The sequence below is a fragment of the Pristiophorus japonicus genome, chromosome 11 (genome assembly GCF_044704955.1).
Source record: "Pristiophorus japonicus isolate sPriJap1 chromosome 11, sPriJap1.hap1, whole genome shotgun sequence".
In the NCBI taxonomy this organism is placed as follows: domain Eukaryota; kingdom Metazoa; phylum Chordata; class Chondrichthyes; family Pristiophoridae; genus Pristiophorus; species Pristiophorus japonicus.
Window position 1 is genome coordinate 24550193 of NC_091987.1, and position 20134 is coordinate 24570326.

General features: G+C 46.4%; 1 protein-coding gene across 2 annotated transcripts in view; it reads right to left on the reverse strand.

Moving 5' to 3' along the window:
- The window catches only part of LOC139275981 (homeobox protein PKNOX1-like), a 159336-nt gene that overhangs the window by 36408 nt on the left and 102794 nt on the right, over positions 1-20134 (reverse strand). For both annotated transcript variants that reach the window (XM_070893268.1, XM_070893267.1), the window contains exon 6: positions 7771-7903. In XM_070893268.1, coding sequence (XP_070749369.1) covers positions 7771-7903 — 133 coding nt within the window. The remainder of the gene's footprint in view (positions 1-7770; positions 7904-20134) is intronic.

The window sequence follows — 20134 nt, forward strand, 5'->3', positions numbered from 1 at the left end:
CGTACCTAAAGTAATCAAAACAAGCCCATAGAACGTTGGTCTTTATCTCAAGGGGGCTGCAATAGAAAGGGGAGGACGTGATGCTGCTGTGGTACACAGCCTTGGTCAGAACCCACCTGGTTACTGTGTTCAGTTCTGGCACCGCACCCCAGGGGGGATAGAGTGGAGTTGGACAGGGTGCAGTGCAGATTCACCAGATGCTATCGGGATCTGAAGGGTTAAATTATGAGGGCAGGTTGCATAAGACTGACTAGGCTTGTATTCCTTGAGTTTAGAATGCACAGCAGAAATCTAATTGAGACATTTATTACGAAAGAGAAACTTTTTCCTCGGGTGGGGGAATCAAGAACAAGGTAACACAATCTTAAACTGAGATTCGGGCCATTTAGGAGTGAAGTCAGGAAGCACTTTTTCCACACAAAGAGTAGCGGAAACCTCAAATTCGCTCCCCAAAAGGCTGTGGATGCTGGGAGTCAATTGGAGCTCGAGACTGAGATAGATATTTGCTTGGTAAGGGTCTCAAAAGATATGGATCAAAGACTGGTAAATGGAGTTGAGGTACAGACCAGCCATGATCTAACAGAATGTCGGGACAGGTTCAAGAGGCTGAATGGCCTCCTCCTGTTCCTATGTTCCTAGACACAAGACATATACCACCAATCTTCAGTGGCACTGCTCATGGTAATTAGGTCAAGATTGTTATGTCACAGTGTATGTGAGTCCATTTAAGGCCACAAAGTCTTATTGCTGTTAAGTAAACATGAGGGTCTACAGAGGTTATTGAACAGGTTGCTGAAACAGAGAAACATAGAAAATAGGTGCAGGAGTAGGCCATTCAGGTCTTCAAGCCTACACCACCATTCAATAAGATCATGGCTGATCATTCACCTCAGTACCCCTTTCCTGCTTTCTCTCCATACCCCTTTGATCCCTTTAGCCATCAGGGCCATATCTAACTCCCTCTTGAATATATCTAACGAACTGGCATCAACAACTCTCTGCGGTAGAGAATTCCACAGGTTAACAACTCTCTGAGTGAAGAAGTTTCTCCTCATCTCGGTCCTAAATGGCTTACCCCTTATCCTTAGACTGTGACCCCTGGTTCTGGACTTCCCCAACATCGGGAACATTCTTCCTGCAACTAACCTGTCCAGTCCCGTCAGAATTTTATATGTTTCGATGAAATCACCTCTCATTCTTCTAAACTCCAGTGAATAAAGGCCCAGTTGATCCAGTCTCTCCTCATACGTCAGTCCTACCAACCTGGGAATCAGTCTGGTGAATCTTCGCTGCAATCCCTCAATAGCAAGAACGTCGTTCCTCAGATTAGGAGACCAAAACTGAACACAATATTCCAGGCGAGGCCTCACTAAGGCCCTGAACAATTGCATTAAGACCTCCTTGCTCCTATACTCAAATCCCCTAGCTATAAAGGCCAACATGCCATTTGCCTTCTTCATCGCTTGCTGTACCTGCATGCCAACTTTCAATGACTGATGTACCATGACACCCAAGGTCTCGTTGCACCTCCCCTTTTCCTAATCTGCTGCCATTCAGATAATATTCTGCCTTCATGTTTTTGCCACCAAAGTGGATAATCTCACATTTATCCACATTATACTGTATCTGCCATGCATTTGCCCACTCACCTAACGTGTCCAAGTCACCCTGCAGCCTGTTAGCATCCTCCTCACAGCTCACACCATCACCCAGCTTAGTGTCATCTACAAACTTGGAGATATTACACTCCATTCCTTCATCGAAATCATTGATGTATATTGTAAATAGCTGGGATCCCAGAACTGAGCCCTGCGGCACCCCACTAGTCACTGCCTACCATTCTGAGAAGGACCCGTTTAATCCTGACTCTCTGCTTCGTGTCTGCCAACCAGTTCTCTATCCATGTCAACACGTTACCCCCAATACCATGTGCTTTAATTTTGCACACTAATCTCTTGTGTCGGACTTTGTCAAAAGCCTTTTGAAAGTCCAAATACACCACATCCACTGGTTCTCCCTTGTCCACTCTACCAGTTACATCCTCAAAAAATTCTAAAAGATTTGTCAAGCATGATTTCCCTTTCATAAATCCATGCTGACTTAGACCGATCCCGTCACTGCTTTCCAAATGCGCTGCTATTTCATCTTTAATAATTGATTCCAACATTTTCCCCACTACTGATGTCAGGCTAACCGGTCTATAATTCCCCGTTTTCTCTCTCCCTTCTTTTTTAAAAAGTGGTGTTACATTAGCTACCCTCCAGTCCATAGGAACTGATCCAGAGTCGATAGACTGTTGGAAAATGATCATCAATGCATCCACTATTTCTAGGGCCACTTCCTTAAGTACTCTGGGATGCAGACTATCAGGCCCTGGGGATTTATCGGCCTTCAATCCCATCAATTTCCCTAACACAATTTCCTGACTAATAAGGATTTCCTTCAGGTCCTCCTTCTCGCTAGACCCTCGGACCCCTAGTATTTCTGGAAGGTTACTTGTGCCTTCCTTAGTGAAGACAGAACCAAAGTATTTGTTCAATTGGTCTGCCATTTCTTTGTTCTCCATTATAAATTCACCTGATTCTGACTGCAATGGACCTACGTTTGCCTTCACTAATCTTTTTCTCTTCACATATCTATAGAAGCTTTTGCTGTCAGTTTTTAAGTTCCCAGCAAACTTCCTCTCGTACTCTATTTTCCCCCTCCTAATTAAACCCTTTGTCCTCTTCTGCTGAATTCTAAATTTCTCCCAGTCCTCAGGTTTTCTGCTTTTTCTGGCTAATTTATATGCCTCTTCCTTGGATAGAAACATAGAAACATAGAAATTAGGTGCAGGAGTAGGCAATTCGGTCCTTCGAGCCTGCACCGCCATTCAATAAGATCATGGTTGATCGTTCAACCTCAGTACCCCTTTCCTGCTTTCTCACCATACCCCTTGATCCCTTTGGCCTTAAGGGCCATATCTAACTCCCTTTTGAGTATATCTAACGAACTAGCCTCAACAATGTTCTGCGGTAGAGAATTCCACAGGTTAACCACTCTTTGAGTGAAGAAGTTTCTCCTCATCTCGGTCCTAAATGGCTTACCCCTTATTCTTAGACTGTGTCCCCTGGTTCTGGAACGCCCCAGCAACGGGAACATTCTTCCTGCCTCTAACCTGTCCAATCCCGTCAGAATTTTATATGCTTCTATGAGATCCCCTCTCATTCTTCTAAACTCCAGTGGATACAAGCCCAGTCAATCCAGTCTCTCCTGATATGTCAGTCCTGCCATCCCGGGAATCAGTCTGGTGAACCTTCGCTGCACTCCCTCAATAGCAAGAACGTCCTTCCTCAGATTAGGAGACCAAAACGGAACACAATATTCTAGGTGTGGCATCACCAAGGCTCTGTACAACTGCAGTAAGACCTCCCTGCTCCTATACTCAAATCCTCTAGCTATGAAGGCCAACATAATATTTGCCTTCTTCACCGCCTGCTGTACCTGCATGCCAACCTTCAATGACTGATGTACCATGACACCCAGGTCTCGTTGCACCTCCCCTTTTCCTAATCTGTCACCATTCAGATAATATTCTGTCTTCCTGTTTTTGCCACCAAAGTGGATAACCTTCCATTTATCCACATTATATTGCATCTGCCATGCATTTGCCCACTCACCTAACCTGTCCAAGTCACCCTGCAGCCTGTTAGCATCCTCCTCACAGCTCACACCGCCACCCAGCTTCGTGTCATCTGCAAACTTGGAGATATTACACTGAATTCCGTCATCTAAATCATTGATGTATATTGTAAATAGCTGGGGTCCCAGCACTGAACCCTGTGGCACTGCCTGCCATTCTGAAAAGGACCCGTTTATTCAGATTTAACACTATCCCTAATTTCCCTTCTTAGCCACGGTTGAGCCACCTTCCCCATTTTGTTTTTAGTCCAGACAGGGATGTACAATTGTTGAAGTTCATCCATGTGATCTTTAAATGTTTGCCATTGCCTATCCACCGTTAACCCTTTAAGTATTATTCGCCAGTCTATTCTAGCCAATTCACGTCTCATACCATCGAAGTTACCTTTCCTTATGTTCAGGACGCTAGTCTCTAAATTAACTGTGTCACTCTCCATCTTAATAAAGAATTCCACCATATTATGGTCACTCTTCCTCAAGGGGCCTCACACAACAAGATTGCTAATTAGTCCCTTCTCATTACACATCACCCAGTCTAGGATGGCCAGCTCCCTAGTTGGTTCCTCGACATATTGGTCTAGAAAACCATCCCTAATACACTCCAGGAAATCCTCCTCCACCGTATTGCTACCAGTTTGGTTAGCCCAATCTATATGTAGATTAAAGTCGCCCATGATAACTGCTGTACCTTTATTGCATGCATCACTAATTTCTTGTTTGATGCTGTCCCCAACCTCACTACTACTGTTTGGTGGTCTGTACACAACTCCCACTAGTGTTTTCTACCCTTTGGTATTCCGCAGCTCTACCCATACAGATTCCACATCATCCAAGCTAATATCCTTCCTTACTATTGCATTAATTTCCTCTTTAACCAGCAATGCTACCCCACCTCCTTTTCCTTTCTCTCTAGCCTTCCTGAATGTTGAATACCCTTGGATGTTGAGTTCCCAGCTTTGGTCACCCTGGAGCCATGTCTCCGTAATCCCAATTATATCATATTCGTTAATAGCTGCCTACGGAGTTAATTCGTCCACCTTATTATGAAAACTCCTCGCATTGAGGCACAGAGCCTTCAGGCTTGTCTTTTTAACACACTTTGTCCCTTTAGAATTTTGCTGTAATGTGGCCCTTTTTGATTTTTGCCTTGGTTCCTCTGCCCTCCACTTTTACTTTTCTTCTTTCTATATTTTGCTTCTGCCCCCATTATACTTCCCTCTGTCTCCCTGCATACGTTCCGATCCCCCTGCCATATTAGTTTAACCCCTCCCCAACAGCACTAGCAAACACTCCCCCATGGACATTGGTTCCGGTCCTGCCTAGGTGCAGACCGTCTGGTTTGTACTGCTCCCACCTCCCCCAGAACCGGTTCCAATGTCCCAGGAATTTGAATCCCTCCCTCCTGCACCACTCCTCAAGCAATCCTGAGATTACTATCTTTGCGGTCCTACTTTTTAATTTAATTCCTAGCTCCCTAAATTCAGCTTGTCGGACCTCATCCTGTTTTTTTACCTATAGCATTGGTACCTATATACACCACGACAGCTGGCTGTTCACCTTCCCCTTCCAGAATACGCTGCAGCCGCTCAGAGACATCCTTGACCCTTGCACCAGGGAGGTAAGATACCATCCTGGAGTCTCATTTGCGGCAGCAGAAATGCCTATCTATTCCCCTTACAATAGAATCCCCCATCACTAAAGCTCTCCCACTCTTTTTCCTGCCCTCCTTTGCAGCAGAGCCACCCCTGGTGCCACGGACTTGCCTGCTGGTGCCTTCCCCTGATGAGTCATCTCCCCCAACAATACCCAAGGTGGTGTATCTGTTTTGGAGGGAGATGCCCGCAGGGGACCCCTGGACTACCTTCCTTCCACTGCTCTTCCTGATGGTCACCGATTTCCTATCTGCCTGAGTAACCTTTACTTGTGGTGTGAAGTTAATTAGGAGACAGCAATTGACTTCAAAATGACGTAGTTCTGGTATGAAATCTCTCTCAGGCAGTCCCTCGGAGTCGAGGATGACTTGCTTCCACCCTTGAGTTCTCAGGTGACTGATGAGACCAATGTGGGACCTGCAGTCTGTCACAGGTGGGCAGGCGATGGTTGGAGTGACGGGTGGGTGGGGTATTTGGGTTGTCGTGTGCTCCTTCCGCTGTTTGTGCTTGGCTTCTGCATGCTCCTGGTAAAGAAACTCGAGGTGTTCGGTGCCTTCCCGGATGCTTCTCCTCCACTTTGAGCGGTCTTAGTTCAGGGATTCCCAGGTGTCTTTGGGGATGTTGCTTTGAGGGTGTCCTTGAAGCATTTCCTCTGCCCACCTGGGACTCACTTGCTGTGTCGGAGTTCTGAGTAGAGCGCTTGCTTTGGGAGTCTCGTGTCGGACATGCGGACGATGTGGCCCGCCCAGCAGAGCTGATCGAATGTGGTCAATGCTTCGATGCTGGGGATGTTGGCCTGAGCGAGAACACTGACAATGGTGCGTCTGTCCTCCCAGTGGATTTGCAGGATCTTGTGGAGGCAGCGTTGGTGGTACTTCTCCAGTGTTTTGAGGTGTATACTGTACATAGCCCACGTCTCTGAAGTATAGAGTAGGGCGGGTATCACCACTGCTCTGTAGACCATGAGCTTGGTGCCGGGTTTGAGATCCTGGTCTTCAAACACTCTCTTCCTCAGGCGACCGAAGGCTGCACTGGCACACTGAAGGCAGTGTTGGACTTTGTCATTGACATCTGCCCTTATTGACAGTAGGCTCCCGAGGTATGAAAAATGGTCCATGTTGTCCAAGGCCTCATCGTGGATCGGGGGGCAGCACTGTGTGGCGGGGCAGGTTGGTAGAGAACCTTTGTCTTACAGATGTTTAATGTAGGCCCAGGTGGGGAATGAGTAGTGTGGATTGCGATTGGAGCTGGTGGAAGAGGAACATTGTCAGATGGGGAACAAGTAGGTCAACTGGCCAGTGGGAGCAATGTGTAGTCAGGCAGGGAATGAGTGTGTTGGGCCGGGAATGGCGGGTATGGGCCATAATTGAGTGAGGAGCAAATGGAGCAATTTGTCGTGTCTGTAGAGGCACAGTGTTACGGAGGAGTGTGTGGGAACAGAAGTGTGACTAAAACATGCACCATTTTACTATATATTATTGTTGGTGGATAAAGAAATGCAGGGTTTCATAACAGACATATTTCTTGCCAGAATTTGAAAAGTATAATGTACGGTCTGGGAGTTACAGTAGGTGAAATACTGAAACATGCTGGGGATGCGCAGAAGGCCCATTCACATCTAAACAGAGAAGAAACCGAAGAAGCTTTCAGGTGCAGAGGGAACCCTCAGTCAGGGCTGAACAAGGAAGGTACAAGTATTCCTCAACAGGAATCATTTCATTCTGGCAGCAGGTCTCCTGCTGAAACACGAACCCAGTACTTTCTATTTCTGATTTTCAACCTTTGCAGTTTTAAAGTATTGAGTTACAGTACTATTAAAATAGTGCAACCTCCTGGAGCCATCATATCTGAACAGAGAAATCAGAAAATAACTTTCAGTGCAATAACCACTTAATGCTCCCCTTGTTCTGAAGATATTGATGAACCTTTTTGACAAGGCAGCATTTAATGTCCAAAATTTACACCAGGCCACATAAGCAGATGTTAGGGCAGGCAAAGAGGCAGGTTTTAACGAGCGTCTTAAAGGAGGAAAGTGAGGGAGCGAGGCAGAGAGGTTTAGGGAGCGAGTTCCAGAGCTTGGGGCTCAGGCAGCTGAAGGCACGGCCAATGGTGGAGCAATTAAAATCAGGTATGCTGAAGAGGCCAGAAGTGGAGGAGTGCAGAGATCTTGGAGGGTTGCAGGGCTCGACGAGATTGCAGAGATAGGGAGGGGCGAGACCATGTAAAGTTTTGAAAAGACAATTGCCTTGGGGAGGGATGGAGTCAGTGGCTCGGGAACAGAGTTTGTGGCGGGGACTCAAGGCAATGGCTTCTGTCTTCCCAATATATATTTGGAGAAATTTCTGCTCATCCAGAACTGGATGTTGGACAAGCAAATCATGCCATGGTAGGATCTGAAGTGGTGACCCGAGTTACCCGTCTATAATGGCTGACATACCTGTAACAACTTGAGTGGGGTTTACTGTCGTCACGGTGACATTTCCCTGCTGCAGTGCTGAGGCAGGAACTACGAATCCCTGGGGACTGATGGTGCCAGGTAGGGTGGTGATGGTCGTGTTCTGAACGGGAAGCTGATGGAGAACATTTTAATAAAAGAAACGTACGTTAAAAGAAAAAACATGTTAAGTAACTTATTTTTTAAAACCCTGCAGTTCTGTAATTAATTGATAACTTACATTTTCCGATTTCTGACTATGCTGGTGTGATACAATTCTATTACTGAGCTAAACTTGCCTCTCAAGCAGTTACAGATTTTGTTCTTGTTCGTATGACAGGAAAAGCTTATAATGGGATGTTTACTTTGGCTCTCCATTCGATGGCCTGGGATGCGGAGTGGAGAAATGAAGTGCCTCCCCAACAGATCTCAGTGGGCCTGTTGATGTGGTATCCCATGGCCACAGTCGTGGTTTGAGTCGCCCCTCACCTGCCGCTGGTGGGGCAGGTGGCCGCATCGTCCACGCCCTGTGCTGATTGGCTCGAGCGTCGTTGCCCACTGTCCTCGAGTCAGGTTGAAGCCAGGGACCCTTGCTGTTGGGTCAGAGATGAGCGATTGCTTCTTAATATTGCATGTGTCCCACGATTCCCTCCATCTGGATGTGGGTTGAAACCATCTGCATGGATATTGGCTGCTGTTTCCCAGAATGGCTGGCACGTGGTAGGTTTTTCAAGTTTTCGTGAACAGGAAGGTTAATGTTGCTCATGATTTTTTCCATCTCACGGAGCACAGTGGCACCGCAGCGAATCAGTAGGAACGGACTTGAGCGGCCCTGACACCATCAGACAAAAAGCAGGAAACTATAGACCAGTTACCCTAACATCTGTCGTTGGGAAAATGTTGGTGTCCATTATTAAGGAAGCAGTAGCAAGACATTTGGAAAAGCATAATTTAATCAAGCAGAGTCAGCATGGTTTTATGAAAGGGAAATCATGTTTGACAAATTTACTGGATGTAACGAGCAGGGTGGATAGTGGGGAGCCAGTGGATGTGGTATATTTGGATTTCCAGAAGGCATTCAATAAGGTGCCACACAAGAGGTTACTGCACAAGATAAAAATTCACGGGATTGGGGGTAATATATTAGCATGGATAGAGGATTGGCTAACTAACAGAAAACAGAGAATCGGGATAAATGGATCATTTTCCGGTATGCCAGTGACTAGTGGGTTGCTGCGGGGATCAATGCTGGTCCTCAACTATTTACAATCTATATTAATGACTTGGAAGTGTGTAATGTAGTCAAGTTTGCTGATGATACAAAGATGGGTGGAAAAGCAATGTGTGAGGAGGACACAAATAATCTGCAAAGGGATATAGACAGGGTAAGTGAGTGGGCAAAATTTTGGCAGATGGAGTATAATGTGGGAAAATGTGAGGTTATCCACTTTGGCAGAAATAATAGAAAAGCAAATTATAATTTAAATGGAGAAAAGTTGCCAAGTGCTGCAGTACAGAGACACCTGGGGATCCTTGTGCATGAAACACAAAAAGTTAGTATGCAGGTACAGCAAATAATCAGGAAGGCAAATGGAATGTTGGCCTTTATTGCAAGGGAGATAGAGTATAAAAGCAGAGAAGTCCTGCTACAACTGTACAGGGTATTGGTGAGGCCACACCTGGAGTACTGCATACAGTTTTTTGGTCTCCGTATTAAGGAAGGATATACTTGCATTGGAGGCTGTTCAGAGAAGGTTCATGAGGATATGAAGATAGGTTGTGTAGGTTGGGCCTACACACATTGGAGTTCAGAAGAATGAGAGGTGATCTTATCGAAACATATAAGATAATGAGGGGGCTCGACAAGGTGGATGCAGAGAGGATATTTCCACTCATAGGAGAAACTAGAACTAGGGGACATAGTCTTAGAATAAGGGGCCGCCCATTTAAAAATGAGATGAGGAGAAATTTCTTCTCTGAGGGTTGTAAATCTGTGGAATTCTGTGCCCCAGAGAGCTGTGGAGGTGGGTCATTGAATATATTTAAGGCGGAGATACAGATTTTTGAGCGATAAGGGAGTAAAGGATTATGGGGATCGGGCAGGGAAGTGGAACTGAGTCCAGATCAGATCAGCCATGATCTTATTGAATGGCGGCGCAGGCTCGAGGGGCCGAATGGCTGACTTCTTATGTTCTTATGTCCTCATGCCGGTGTTTTGTTGCACACCCACGATCTTTGTGTGGTGGCTGCAGGACCATGAGGCAAAGCAGTATTCGGCAGCAGAGTAGACTAGGGCCAATGTTGTGGTGCGTGTGACAGATGCCAGGTTTCAGATACATCTGAGAATCAGGCTATATACAGAAAGGTCAGAGGAGCAGTGAAAAAGAAACTAAGAGGGACAAAGAGAGGGTATGAGAATAGAATGGCAGCCGGCATAAAAGGTAATCCTAAAGACTTCTATCGGCATATAAATGGTAAACGGGCAGTAAGAAGAGGGGTGGGGCCGATCAGGGACCAAAACGGAGACCTATGCGTGGAGGCAGAGGGTACGGCTGAGGTAATAAACGAGTACTTTACATCTGTCTTCACCAAGGAAGAGGGTGCTGCCATAGACATAGTGAAGGAGGAGGCAGTTTAGACATTTGATAGGACAAACATTGATAAAGAGGTATTAGAAAGACTGGCTGTACATAAAGTAGATCAATCACCAGGAGCGGATGGGATGCATACTAGGATGCTCAGGGAATTGAGGGCGGAAATCGTGAAGGTACTGGCCGTAATATTCCAATCCTCCATAGATATAGGGCTGGTGCCAGAGGACTGGAGAATTGCAAATGTTACACCATTGTTCAAAAAAGGGTGTAAGGATAAACCCTGCAACTACAGGCCAGTCAGTTTAACCTTGGGAGTGGGGAAACTTTTAGAAACAGTAATCAGGGATAAAGTTAACTCGTCACTTGGACAAATGTAGATTCATTAAAGAGTGGGATTTGTTAAAGGCAAATCGTGTTTAACCAACTTGATTGAGTTTTTTGATGAGGTAACAGAGAGGGTGCTGAGGGTAAAATGTGGTTGACGTGGTGTACATGGATTTCCAAAAGGCGTTCAACAATGTGCCACATAATAGACTTGCCAGCAATGTTGAAGCCCATGGAATAAAAGGGACAGTGGCAGCATGGATACGGAATTGGCTCAGTGACAGGAAACAGAGAGTAGTGGTGAACATTTATTTTTCAGACTGGAGGAAGGTATACAGTGGTGTTCCCCAGGGGTCGGTACTGGGACCACTGCTTTTCTTGATATATATTAATGACTTGGACTTGGGTGTACAGGGCACAATTTCAAAATTTGCAGATGACACAAAACTTGGAAGTATAGTGAAAAGTGATAGATTTCAATATGATATAGACAGGCTGGTGAAATGGGTGGGCATGTGGCAGTTGAAATTTAATGCAGAAAAGTGTGAAGTGATGCATTTTGTAGAAAGAATGAGGAGAGGCAATATAAACTAAAGGGTGCAATCCTAAAGGGGGTACATGAACAGAGACCTGGGGGTATATGTGCACAAATCATTGAAGGTGGCAGGGCAGGTTGAGAAAGCAGTTAAACAGCTTACAGGATCCTGGTCTTCATAAATAGAGGCACAGAGTGTGGAAATTATGATGAACCTGTATAAAACACTGGATCGACCCGTTCTGGAGTATTGTGTCCAATCTGGGCACCGCACTTTAGGAAGGATGTGAAGGCCTTAGAGAGGGTGCAGAGGAGATTTACGAGAATGGTTCCAGGGATGAGGGACTTCAGTTACGTGAATAAACTGGAGAAGCTGGGGTATTCTCCGTGGAGCAGAGAAGGTTGAGAGGAGATTTGATCGAGGTGTTCAATATCATGAGGGGTCTGGACAGAGTAGATAGAGAGAAATGGTTCTCAGGAATCAAAGGACAAAGATTTAAGGTGATTGGCAAAAGAACCAAAAGCGATGTAAGAAAAACCGTTTTTACGCAGCGAGTGGTTGCGAAACTGAATGCACGGCCGGAAAAGGTGGTGGAGGCAGACTCAATTTTATCTTTCAAAAGGGAGTTGGATAAGTATCTGAAGGAAAAAAATTACAGGGCTGCAGGGAAAGGGCGGGGGAGTGGGACGAGCTGAGAGTTGGCACGGGCTCAACGGGCTGAATGGCCTTCCGTGCTGTAACCATTCTATGACGTGCTCCCTATGATGTTCCAGCGAGTTTCTGGACCAGGTTCACCCTGGTTTTTAAATGAATTGGCTGGTGTTGGTGAGATCAGGCCGATAGGCGAGAGTCCTGTCTAGGAGGACGCCCAGTATTTGGGTGGGGTGCATGGATTGGTCGCCCTCTGCAGAAGGAAACGTTGAGTTCTTTCTCGGCGGTGTGGTTCAGATGAAACACCGACACAACTGTCTTCTCTGGATTGGGGCGGAGGCACCAGTGGGTCCAGGTCGCTTGTTACCGTCCTACTCGCTGCCTCCAGTGTTGATGCCTGCGGCAGAGGTTGTTCTAAGTTTTGTGAATATACAGATCCCTTTACTTTCTCCTCTGTTCCCTGATCTCACCAGGCTATTAATGAACAGTGGTTTGCTCCCAGACCACAGCTAATAGCCCACCAAGCAACCAGGTCATTTAGACAGACCCCGAAAGGTGGTGCAGCTCTTACACTGTGGGACAGAAGCTCACACGCACCAGGGCTCTGTGCCCCACAGAAGGAATGTAGGCACATCATTCAATTGTCAATTGACCAAATGAATAACTAGTACTGATTATAGAAACGGTATGAAGAGGAACATGCAATATCTTTCTGTTCCCGGGTTATTTCAATACGAGCTTTGCATTGGGAGATGGGCTGGGGGGCGGGGGGGGGGGGAATAAACTAAGTTTTGTTAAAGAATCATAGTTCAATACATCACAGGAGGAGACCATTCGGCCCATCGTGCCTGTGTCGGCTCTTTGGCAGAGCTAGCCAATTCATTCCACAGCCCTGGAAATGTTTCCCCCTCAAGTATTTTGAAGGTTACTATTGAATCTGTTCCACTGCCCTTTCAGGCAGCGCTTTCCAGATCATAGGATATACAACAACACGCTGCGGAAAAAAATTCTCCTCGTCTTCCTTCTGGCTCTCTTGCCAATGACCTTATTCTGTGTTCTCTAGTTACCACTGGAAACAATGTCCCCTTATTTACTCTATCAAAACCCCTCATAATGTTGAATACCTCTATTAAATCTCCCCTTAATGTTCTCTGCTCTAAGGAGAACAACCTCAGCTTCTCCAGTCTCTCCACAGAACTCAAGTCCCTTGCTTAAAGGCAAGTCATGTTTGCTAAGAGTTTTTAAAGAAGTGACTAGTTGATAGAAGGAATGTAGTAGATATAGTGCATATGGATTGTTAAAACACTAGTTCAGGCCTATCGTACAAGACAAAATGGCAGCAGCATGGATTAAAAGTTGGCTGATAGATGGAAACAAATAATTAGGGAAATGGGTGTATTTGGATTGGTCTTGAAGTAGTGTAATCTAGGGGTCGGATGATTTGGATTTTGGAATAGCGAGCACAATCTTAAAATTTGCTGATGACATAAAATATAATGGTTTTGCGAGGAGAATTGTTAAAGACCAAGAAAACAGACAGGAGACAGCAGTGTGAGGTAATGTGTTTTGGGAGGAAAGAGAAGGAATGTGAATATACATTCGAATGTGAAGAGTGTAAATGAACAGAGACTTGTGAGTTCAAATACAGAATGTCTTGACATTGGAAGTTGTATTGTATGCACCTGAGAGTATGCTCACAGGTCATTGGGAGTGGCTTAGCCAGTCACATGATGTTCACAAGACTCAATAAGACCCCGGTCAGTTGGGTCTTGGTCATCCACGATGAGGTATGCATCTGTGAGTCCTGTGGATGAACTGGTAATGTGTAGTGTGATTGTTAAACCTTTGTTAATAAACCAACTAGTTCTTGATAGCAATGTGTTGCTATGAATTCTTAAGCAAAGAACCCATGAAGCAAATATATTGCAGAGGTTAAAGTTCATTGCGAGAGGGATGGAGTACAAAAGCAGGGAGGTCCTGCTGCAACTGTATCGGGTATTGGTGAGGCCGCACCTGGAGTACTGCGTACTACTTAAGGAAGGATATACTAGCTTTGGAGGGGGTACAGAGACGATTCACGAGGCTGATTCCGGAGATGAGGGGGTTAGCTTATGATGATAGATTGAGTAGACTGGGTCTTTACTCGTTCGAGTTCGGAAGGATGAGGAGTGATCTTATAGAAACATTTAAAATCATGAAAGGGATAGACAAGATAGAGGCAGAGAAGTTGTTTCCACTTGATGGGGAGACTAGAACTAGGGGGCACAACCTCAAAATACGGGGGAGCCAATTTAAAACCTAGTTGAGAAGGAATTTCTTCTCCCAGAGGGTTGTGAATCTGTGGAATTCTCTGCCCAAGGAAGCAGTTGAGGCTAGCTCATTGAATGTATTCAAGTCACAGATAGATAGATTTTTAACCAATAAGGGAATTAAGGGTTACGGGGAGCGGGCGGGTAAGTGGAGCTGAGTCCACGGCCAGATCAGCCATGATCTTGTTGAATGGCGGAGCAGGCTCGAGGGGCTAGATGGCCTACTCCTGTTCCTAATTCTTATGTTCTTATGTAAGTGAATGCAGATAAAACCATATAAAAGCCCAATAGCACTTTGGTCTGAATAACCAATGGTACAGAAGACAAGAGCAAAGGGATAATATGTTTGTACAAGCCAATAGTTAAGGTCCCAGTTAGAGTGCTATGTGTTGTGTTTGTGTGCCCTTTTTATAGAGAGCATTCTACATAGATTCACCAGGGAGAGGACACTAGAGTTAAGAGGATAGACGAGTAATTGTGACTATTTTCCTCGGAGCATAGTAGAATAAGGAGATTTAACAGAGGTTTGTAAATTTATTAATGGTTTTGATAGGGTGAACAGGGTAACTGGGGAGTCAGTGAATTGTCACTACGAGAGAGAGTGAAGAGAGAGGTTACAGGTTGTTGGAGCAATGAATGCTTTGCCACAGGGAGTGGTTAAGGCAGAGACCATTGCATATTTTAAGGTATAATTGAATAAATATTGGAAGTAGAGGAAGAAATAGGGTCCAGGAGATAGAGTAGGCAGTGGCTTTAGTTTTACATTGCTCTAACAAAGAGCTGACATCGACACAATGAGCAAAAATGGACACCATTGACTTTATAAACCTATGGATCTAAGATTGCTGGAAATAATGACCAATCTCAGATACATTCTTAGCTGGTTTACAATCTTCACAGGGTTCTTACAGATGACTGCAGCTTTGAGAGCGTCTCTTAAACGATAAGGGGTTATGGGGAGCGGGCGGAGAAGTGGAGCCGAGTCCATGATCAGATCAGCCATGATATTATTGAATGGTGAAGCAGGTTCGAGGGAGTGTATGGCCGACTCCTGCTCCTATTTCTTATGTTCTTATGTTGTAAAGTGGAGAAAAAGCAAAATTCAGTGCTGGTCACTACTTCCACCTCCGTAACTTCGCCCGCCTCCACCCCTGGCTCAGCCCATCCGCTACTGAAACCCTCATCCATGACTGTGTTACCTTAAGGCTCGACTATTCCTACGCTTTCCTGGCCGGTCTCCCATCTTTCACCCGCCATAAACCTCATCCCATCCAAATCTTGGCTGACGTGCCCTAAATCACATCAAATCCTGTTCACCCATCACCCCTGGGCTCACTGGCCGGCATTGGCAACGCCTTAAGAACATAAGAAATAGGAGCAGGAGTCGGCCACCTGGCCCCTCAAGCCTGCTCCGCCATTCAATAATATCATGGCTGATCTGATCATGGACTCAGCTCCACTTCCCTGCCCGCTCCCCATAACCCTTTACTCCCTTATCGCTCAAAAATCTGTCTCTCTCCACCTTAAATACACTTAATAACCCATTCTCCACAGCTCTCTGGGGCAGAGAATTCCATAGATTTACAACCCTCAGAGAAGAAATTCCTCCTCATCTCAGTTTTAAATGGGCAGCCCCTTATTTTGAGACTATATCCCCTAGTTTTAGTTTCCCCTATGAGTGGAAATATCCATTTAAAATTCTCATCCTTGTTTTCAAATTCCTCTATGGCCTCGCCCCTCCCCATCTCTCTAACCTCCTCCAGCCCTACAACCCTCAGATCTCTGCGCTCCTCTAATTCTGATGTCTTGTGAATTCGAGGCCCTAAGCTCTGGAATTCCCTCCCTAAACCTCTCCACCTCTCTCTCCTTCTTTAAGATGTTTCTTAGAACCTACCTTTTTGACCAAGCTTTTGGTCACCTGTTCCAATATCTCACGTGGCTCCGTATCAAATGCTTTCTGATAATGCTCCGGTGAAGCGCCTTAAGAACATAAGAAATAGGAGCAGGAGTAGACCACCTGGCCCCTCGAGCCTGCTCCGCCATTCAATAAAATCATGGCTGATCTGATCATGGACTCAGCTCCACTTCCCTGCCTGCTCCCCAATAATCCTTTACTCCCTTATCACTCAAAAATTTGTCTATCTCCGCTTTAAATATATTCAATGACCCAGCCTCCACAGCTCTCTGGGGCAGAGAATTCCACAGATTTACAGAAATTCCTCCTCATCTCAGTTTTAAATGGGCGGCCCCTAATTCTGAGACTATGTCCCCTAATTTTAGTTTCTCCTATCAGTGGAAATATCCTCTCTGTATCCACCTCGTCGAGCGCCCTCATTATCTTATATGTTTCTATAAGATCACCTCTCATTCTTCTGAACTCCAATGTGTATAGGCCCAGCCTACTCAACCTATCTTCATAAGTCAACCCCCTCATCTCCGGAATCAACCTAGTGAACCTTCTCTGAACAGCCTCCAATGCAAGTATATCCTTCCTTAAATACGAAGACCAAAGCTGTATGCAGTACTCTAGGTGTGGCCTCACCAATACCCTGTACAGTTGTAGCAGGACTTCTCTGCTTTTATACTCAATCCCCCTTGCAATAAAGGCCAACATTCCATCTGTCTTCCTGATTATTTGCTGTACCTGAATACTAATCTTTTGTGTTTCATGCACAAGGACCCCCAGGTCCCTCTATACTGCAGAGCTTTGCAATTTTTCTCCATTTAAATCATAATATGCTTTTCTGTTATTTCTGCCAAAGTGGATAACCTCACATTTTCCCACATTGTACTCTATCTGTGGCACGCACCCCACTAGTTTGCCAACCTGAAAATAACCCATTTATCCCGACTCTCTGTTTTCTGTTAGTTCGCCAGTCCTCTATCCGTGCTAATATATTACCCCCAACCCCGTGAACATTTAACTTGTGCAGTAATCCTTTTACGTGGCACCTTATCAAATGCCATCTGATACGTCCTTACTATTATAAATACACACGAGGCCCATGCTTGAGAGAAGGTCAGTCTGTGATCTGTCCTTTATTCCTTAGCACTCAAGTGATGGAAGTGGGTGGAGCTCCCCTTTTATACCTGAAGGTCCAGGTTAGAAGTGTCTCCCACAAGTTCACCACCTAGTGGTCATTGTTCTCACAGTGTACAACTTAGGTCAGATTATATGTGGGTTACAATGCTGGTTGAATACATGACATCACCTCCCCCGCCAAAGTCTTATTGGGATCACAGGTTGAGTCTCTCTGGTGGTTTATGCTCTCTTGTAGAGCGCCTGAGTTCGGCCCTGGTTGTTGGGCGCTGGCCTGAGTGTCTGCTGTTTGCGGTGCCTCAGGCCTATCCGGACTGCCCACAGTGACTGGGCTCTCCTCCCTTTGGTTCCGGTGTTCGGTCACCTGTGGTGGAGTGAACTCTATATCGTGTTCTTCCTCTGCTTCTTCTATAGGGTTGCTGAACCTCCTTTTTGTTTGATCCACGTGTTTGCGGCAGATTTGTCCATTGGTAAGTTTAACTACCAGAATCCTATTTCCCTCTTTGGCAATCACAGTGCCTGAGAGCCATTTGGGCCCTGCAGCGTAGTTGAGGACAAAAACAGGGTCATTTACATCAATACATCGCGCCCTCGCATTCCTGTCATGGTAGTCATATTGTGACTGGCGCCTGCTCTCGACAATTTCTTTCATGGTGGGGTGTATAAGGGATAACCGGGTTTTGAGCGTCCTTTTCATTAGTAGCTCTGCGGGTGGAACCCCTGTGAGTGAGCGTGGTCGGGATCTGTAGGCCAACAGGAAGCGTGATAAGCGGCTTTGTAGGGAACCCCCTTGGATTCTGAGCATCCCCTGTTTGTTTATCTGCACTGCTCGTTCTGCCTGGCCGTTTGAGGCCGGCTTGAACGGTGCCGTTCTGACATGGTTAATTCCATTGCCTGCCATGAAGTCCTGGAATTCAGTGCTTGTGAAGCACGGGCCATTGTCGCTGACCAAGATGTCTGGTAGACCGTGGGCGGCGAACATTGCCCGTAGACTTTCTACCGTGGCAGAGGATGTGCTTGAATTTAAAATGTCACACTCGATCCATTTGGAGTAGGCGTCTACTACAACCAAAAACATTTTTCCCATCAACGGACCTGCGTAGTCCACATGGATGCGTGACCAAGGCTTGGCGGGCCATGGCCAGGGGCTAAGGGGGACTTCCCTGGGCGCATTGCCCAGCTGGGCACACGTGTTGCACCTGCGAACACAAAGTTCCAGATCTGCGTCTATCCCTGGCCACCAAACATGTGACCTGGCAATTGCCTTCATCATGACAATGACCGGGTGCCCATTGTGGAGTTCTCTGATGAACACCTCTCTGCCCATCTGGGGCATGACTACGCGGTTTCCCCACTGTAGGCAATCGGCCTGATTCGAGAGTTCATCCCTGCGCCTGTGAAATGGTTTAAATTCCTCAGGGCATGCCCTGTACATGGCTGCCCAGTCCCCATTCAGGACACATTTCTTGACGAGACAATAGCGGGTCTCTATTTGTCCAGACTTTAATCTGACGGGCTGTCACGGGTGAGCCTTCGCTTCCGAAAGCTTCAACAGCCATGACCATCTGAGCAGCATGCTCGGTAGCCCCTTCAGTGGTGGCTAGTGGGAGCCTGCTGAGTGCATCGGCGCAGTTTTCGGTGCCTGGTCTGTGCCGAATTGTGTAGTCATAGGCAGCTAACATAAGTGCCCACCTCTGTATGCGGGTCGATGCATTTGCATTTATGGCCTTGTTGTCGGCCAAAAGGGACGTTAGGGGTTTGTGATCTGTCTCCAGCTCAAATTTCCTGCCAAACAGGTACTGGTGCATTTTCTTTACCACATATACACATGCGAGCGCCTCCTTTTCTACCATCCCGTAGCCCCTTTCTGCCTGGGACAGACTTCTGGAGGCATAAGCTACCGGCTGTAACTGACCCTTGGCATTGACATGCTGCAACACACACCCGACACCATAGGACGACGCATCGCATGTTAACACAAGTTTCTTACATGGGTCATATAGCGTTAACAGATTGTTGGAACATAACAAATTGCGTGCTCTATTAAAAGCCCTTTCCTGGCTGTCCCCCCAGACCCATTCGCGACCTTTGCGTAGGAGCACGTGTAGCGGCTCTAGCAGCGTGCTCAATTTGGGAAGAAAGTTACCAAAATAGTTCAGGAGCCCCAGGAATGAATGCAGCTTCGTCGTGTTACGGGGTCTGGGTGCTCTCTGGATTGCTTCCATCTTGGACGCAGTAGGGCTGATCCCGTCTGCTGCTACCCTCATCCCCAGGAGTTCTACCTCTGGAGCTAGGAAGACGCACTTCGCCTTTTTCAGTCGCAGCCCTACCCGGTCCAGTCTGCGTAGCACCTCCTCCATGTTGTGGAGGTGTTCTTCAGTATCGTGACCCGTGATGAGGATGTCGTCCTGAAATACCACCATCCCTGGAATCGACTAGAGGAGGCTTTCCATATTGTGTTGGAAGATCGCGGCGGCCGAGCGAATCCCGAATGGACATCTGTTGTACTCAAACAACCCCTTGTGTGTCGTGATGGTGGTCAGCTTCTTCAACTCACTCGCCAGCTCCTGGGTCATGTAAGCTGAGGTCAGATCCAATTTTGAATAAAGTTTGCCACCGGATAGCGTTGCAAAGAGGTCCTCCGCTCTCGGAAGCGGATACTGGTCTTGGAGTGACATCCGATTGATGGTGGCCTTGTAATCACCACATATCCTGACCGACACATCCGCCTTGAGCACCGGCACAATCGGGCTCGCCCAGTCACTGAATTCGACTGGCGAGATGATGCCTTCATTCAGCAGGCGGTCCAATTCGCCTTCTATCTTTTCCCGCATCACGTACGGCACCACTCTGGCCTTGTGGTGTACTGACCTGGCGTCCGGGTTTATGTGAATCACTACCTTGGTCTCCATG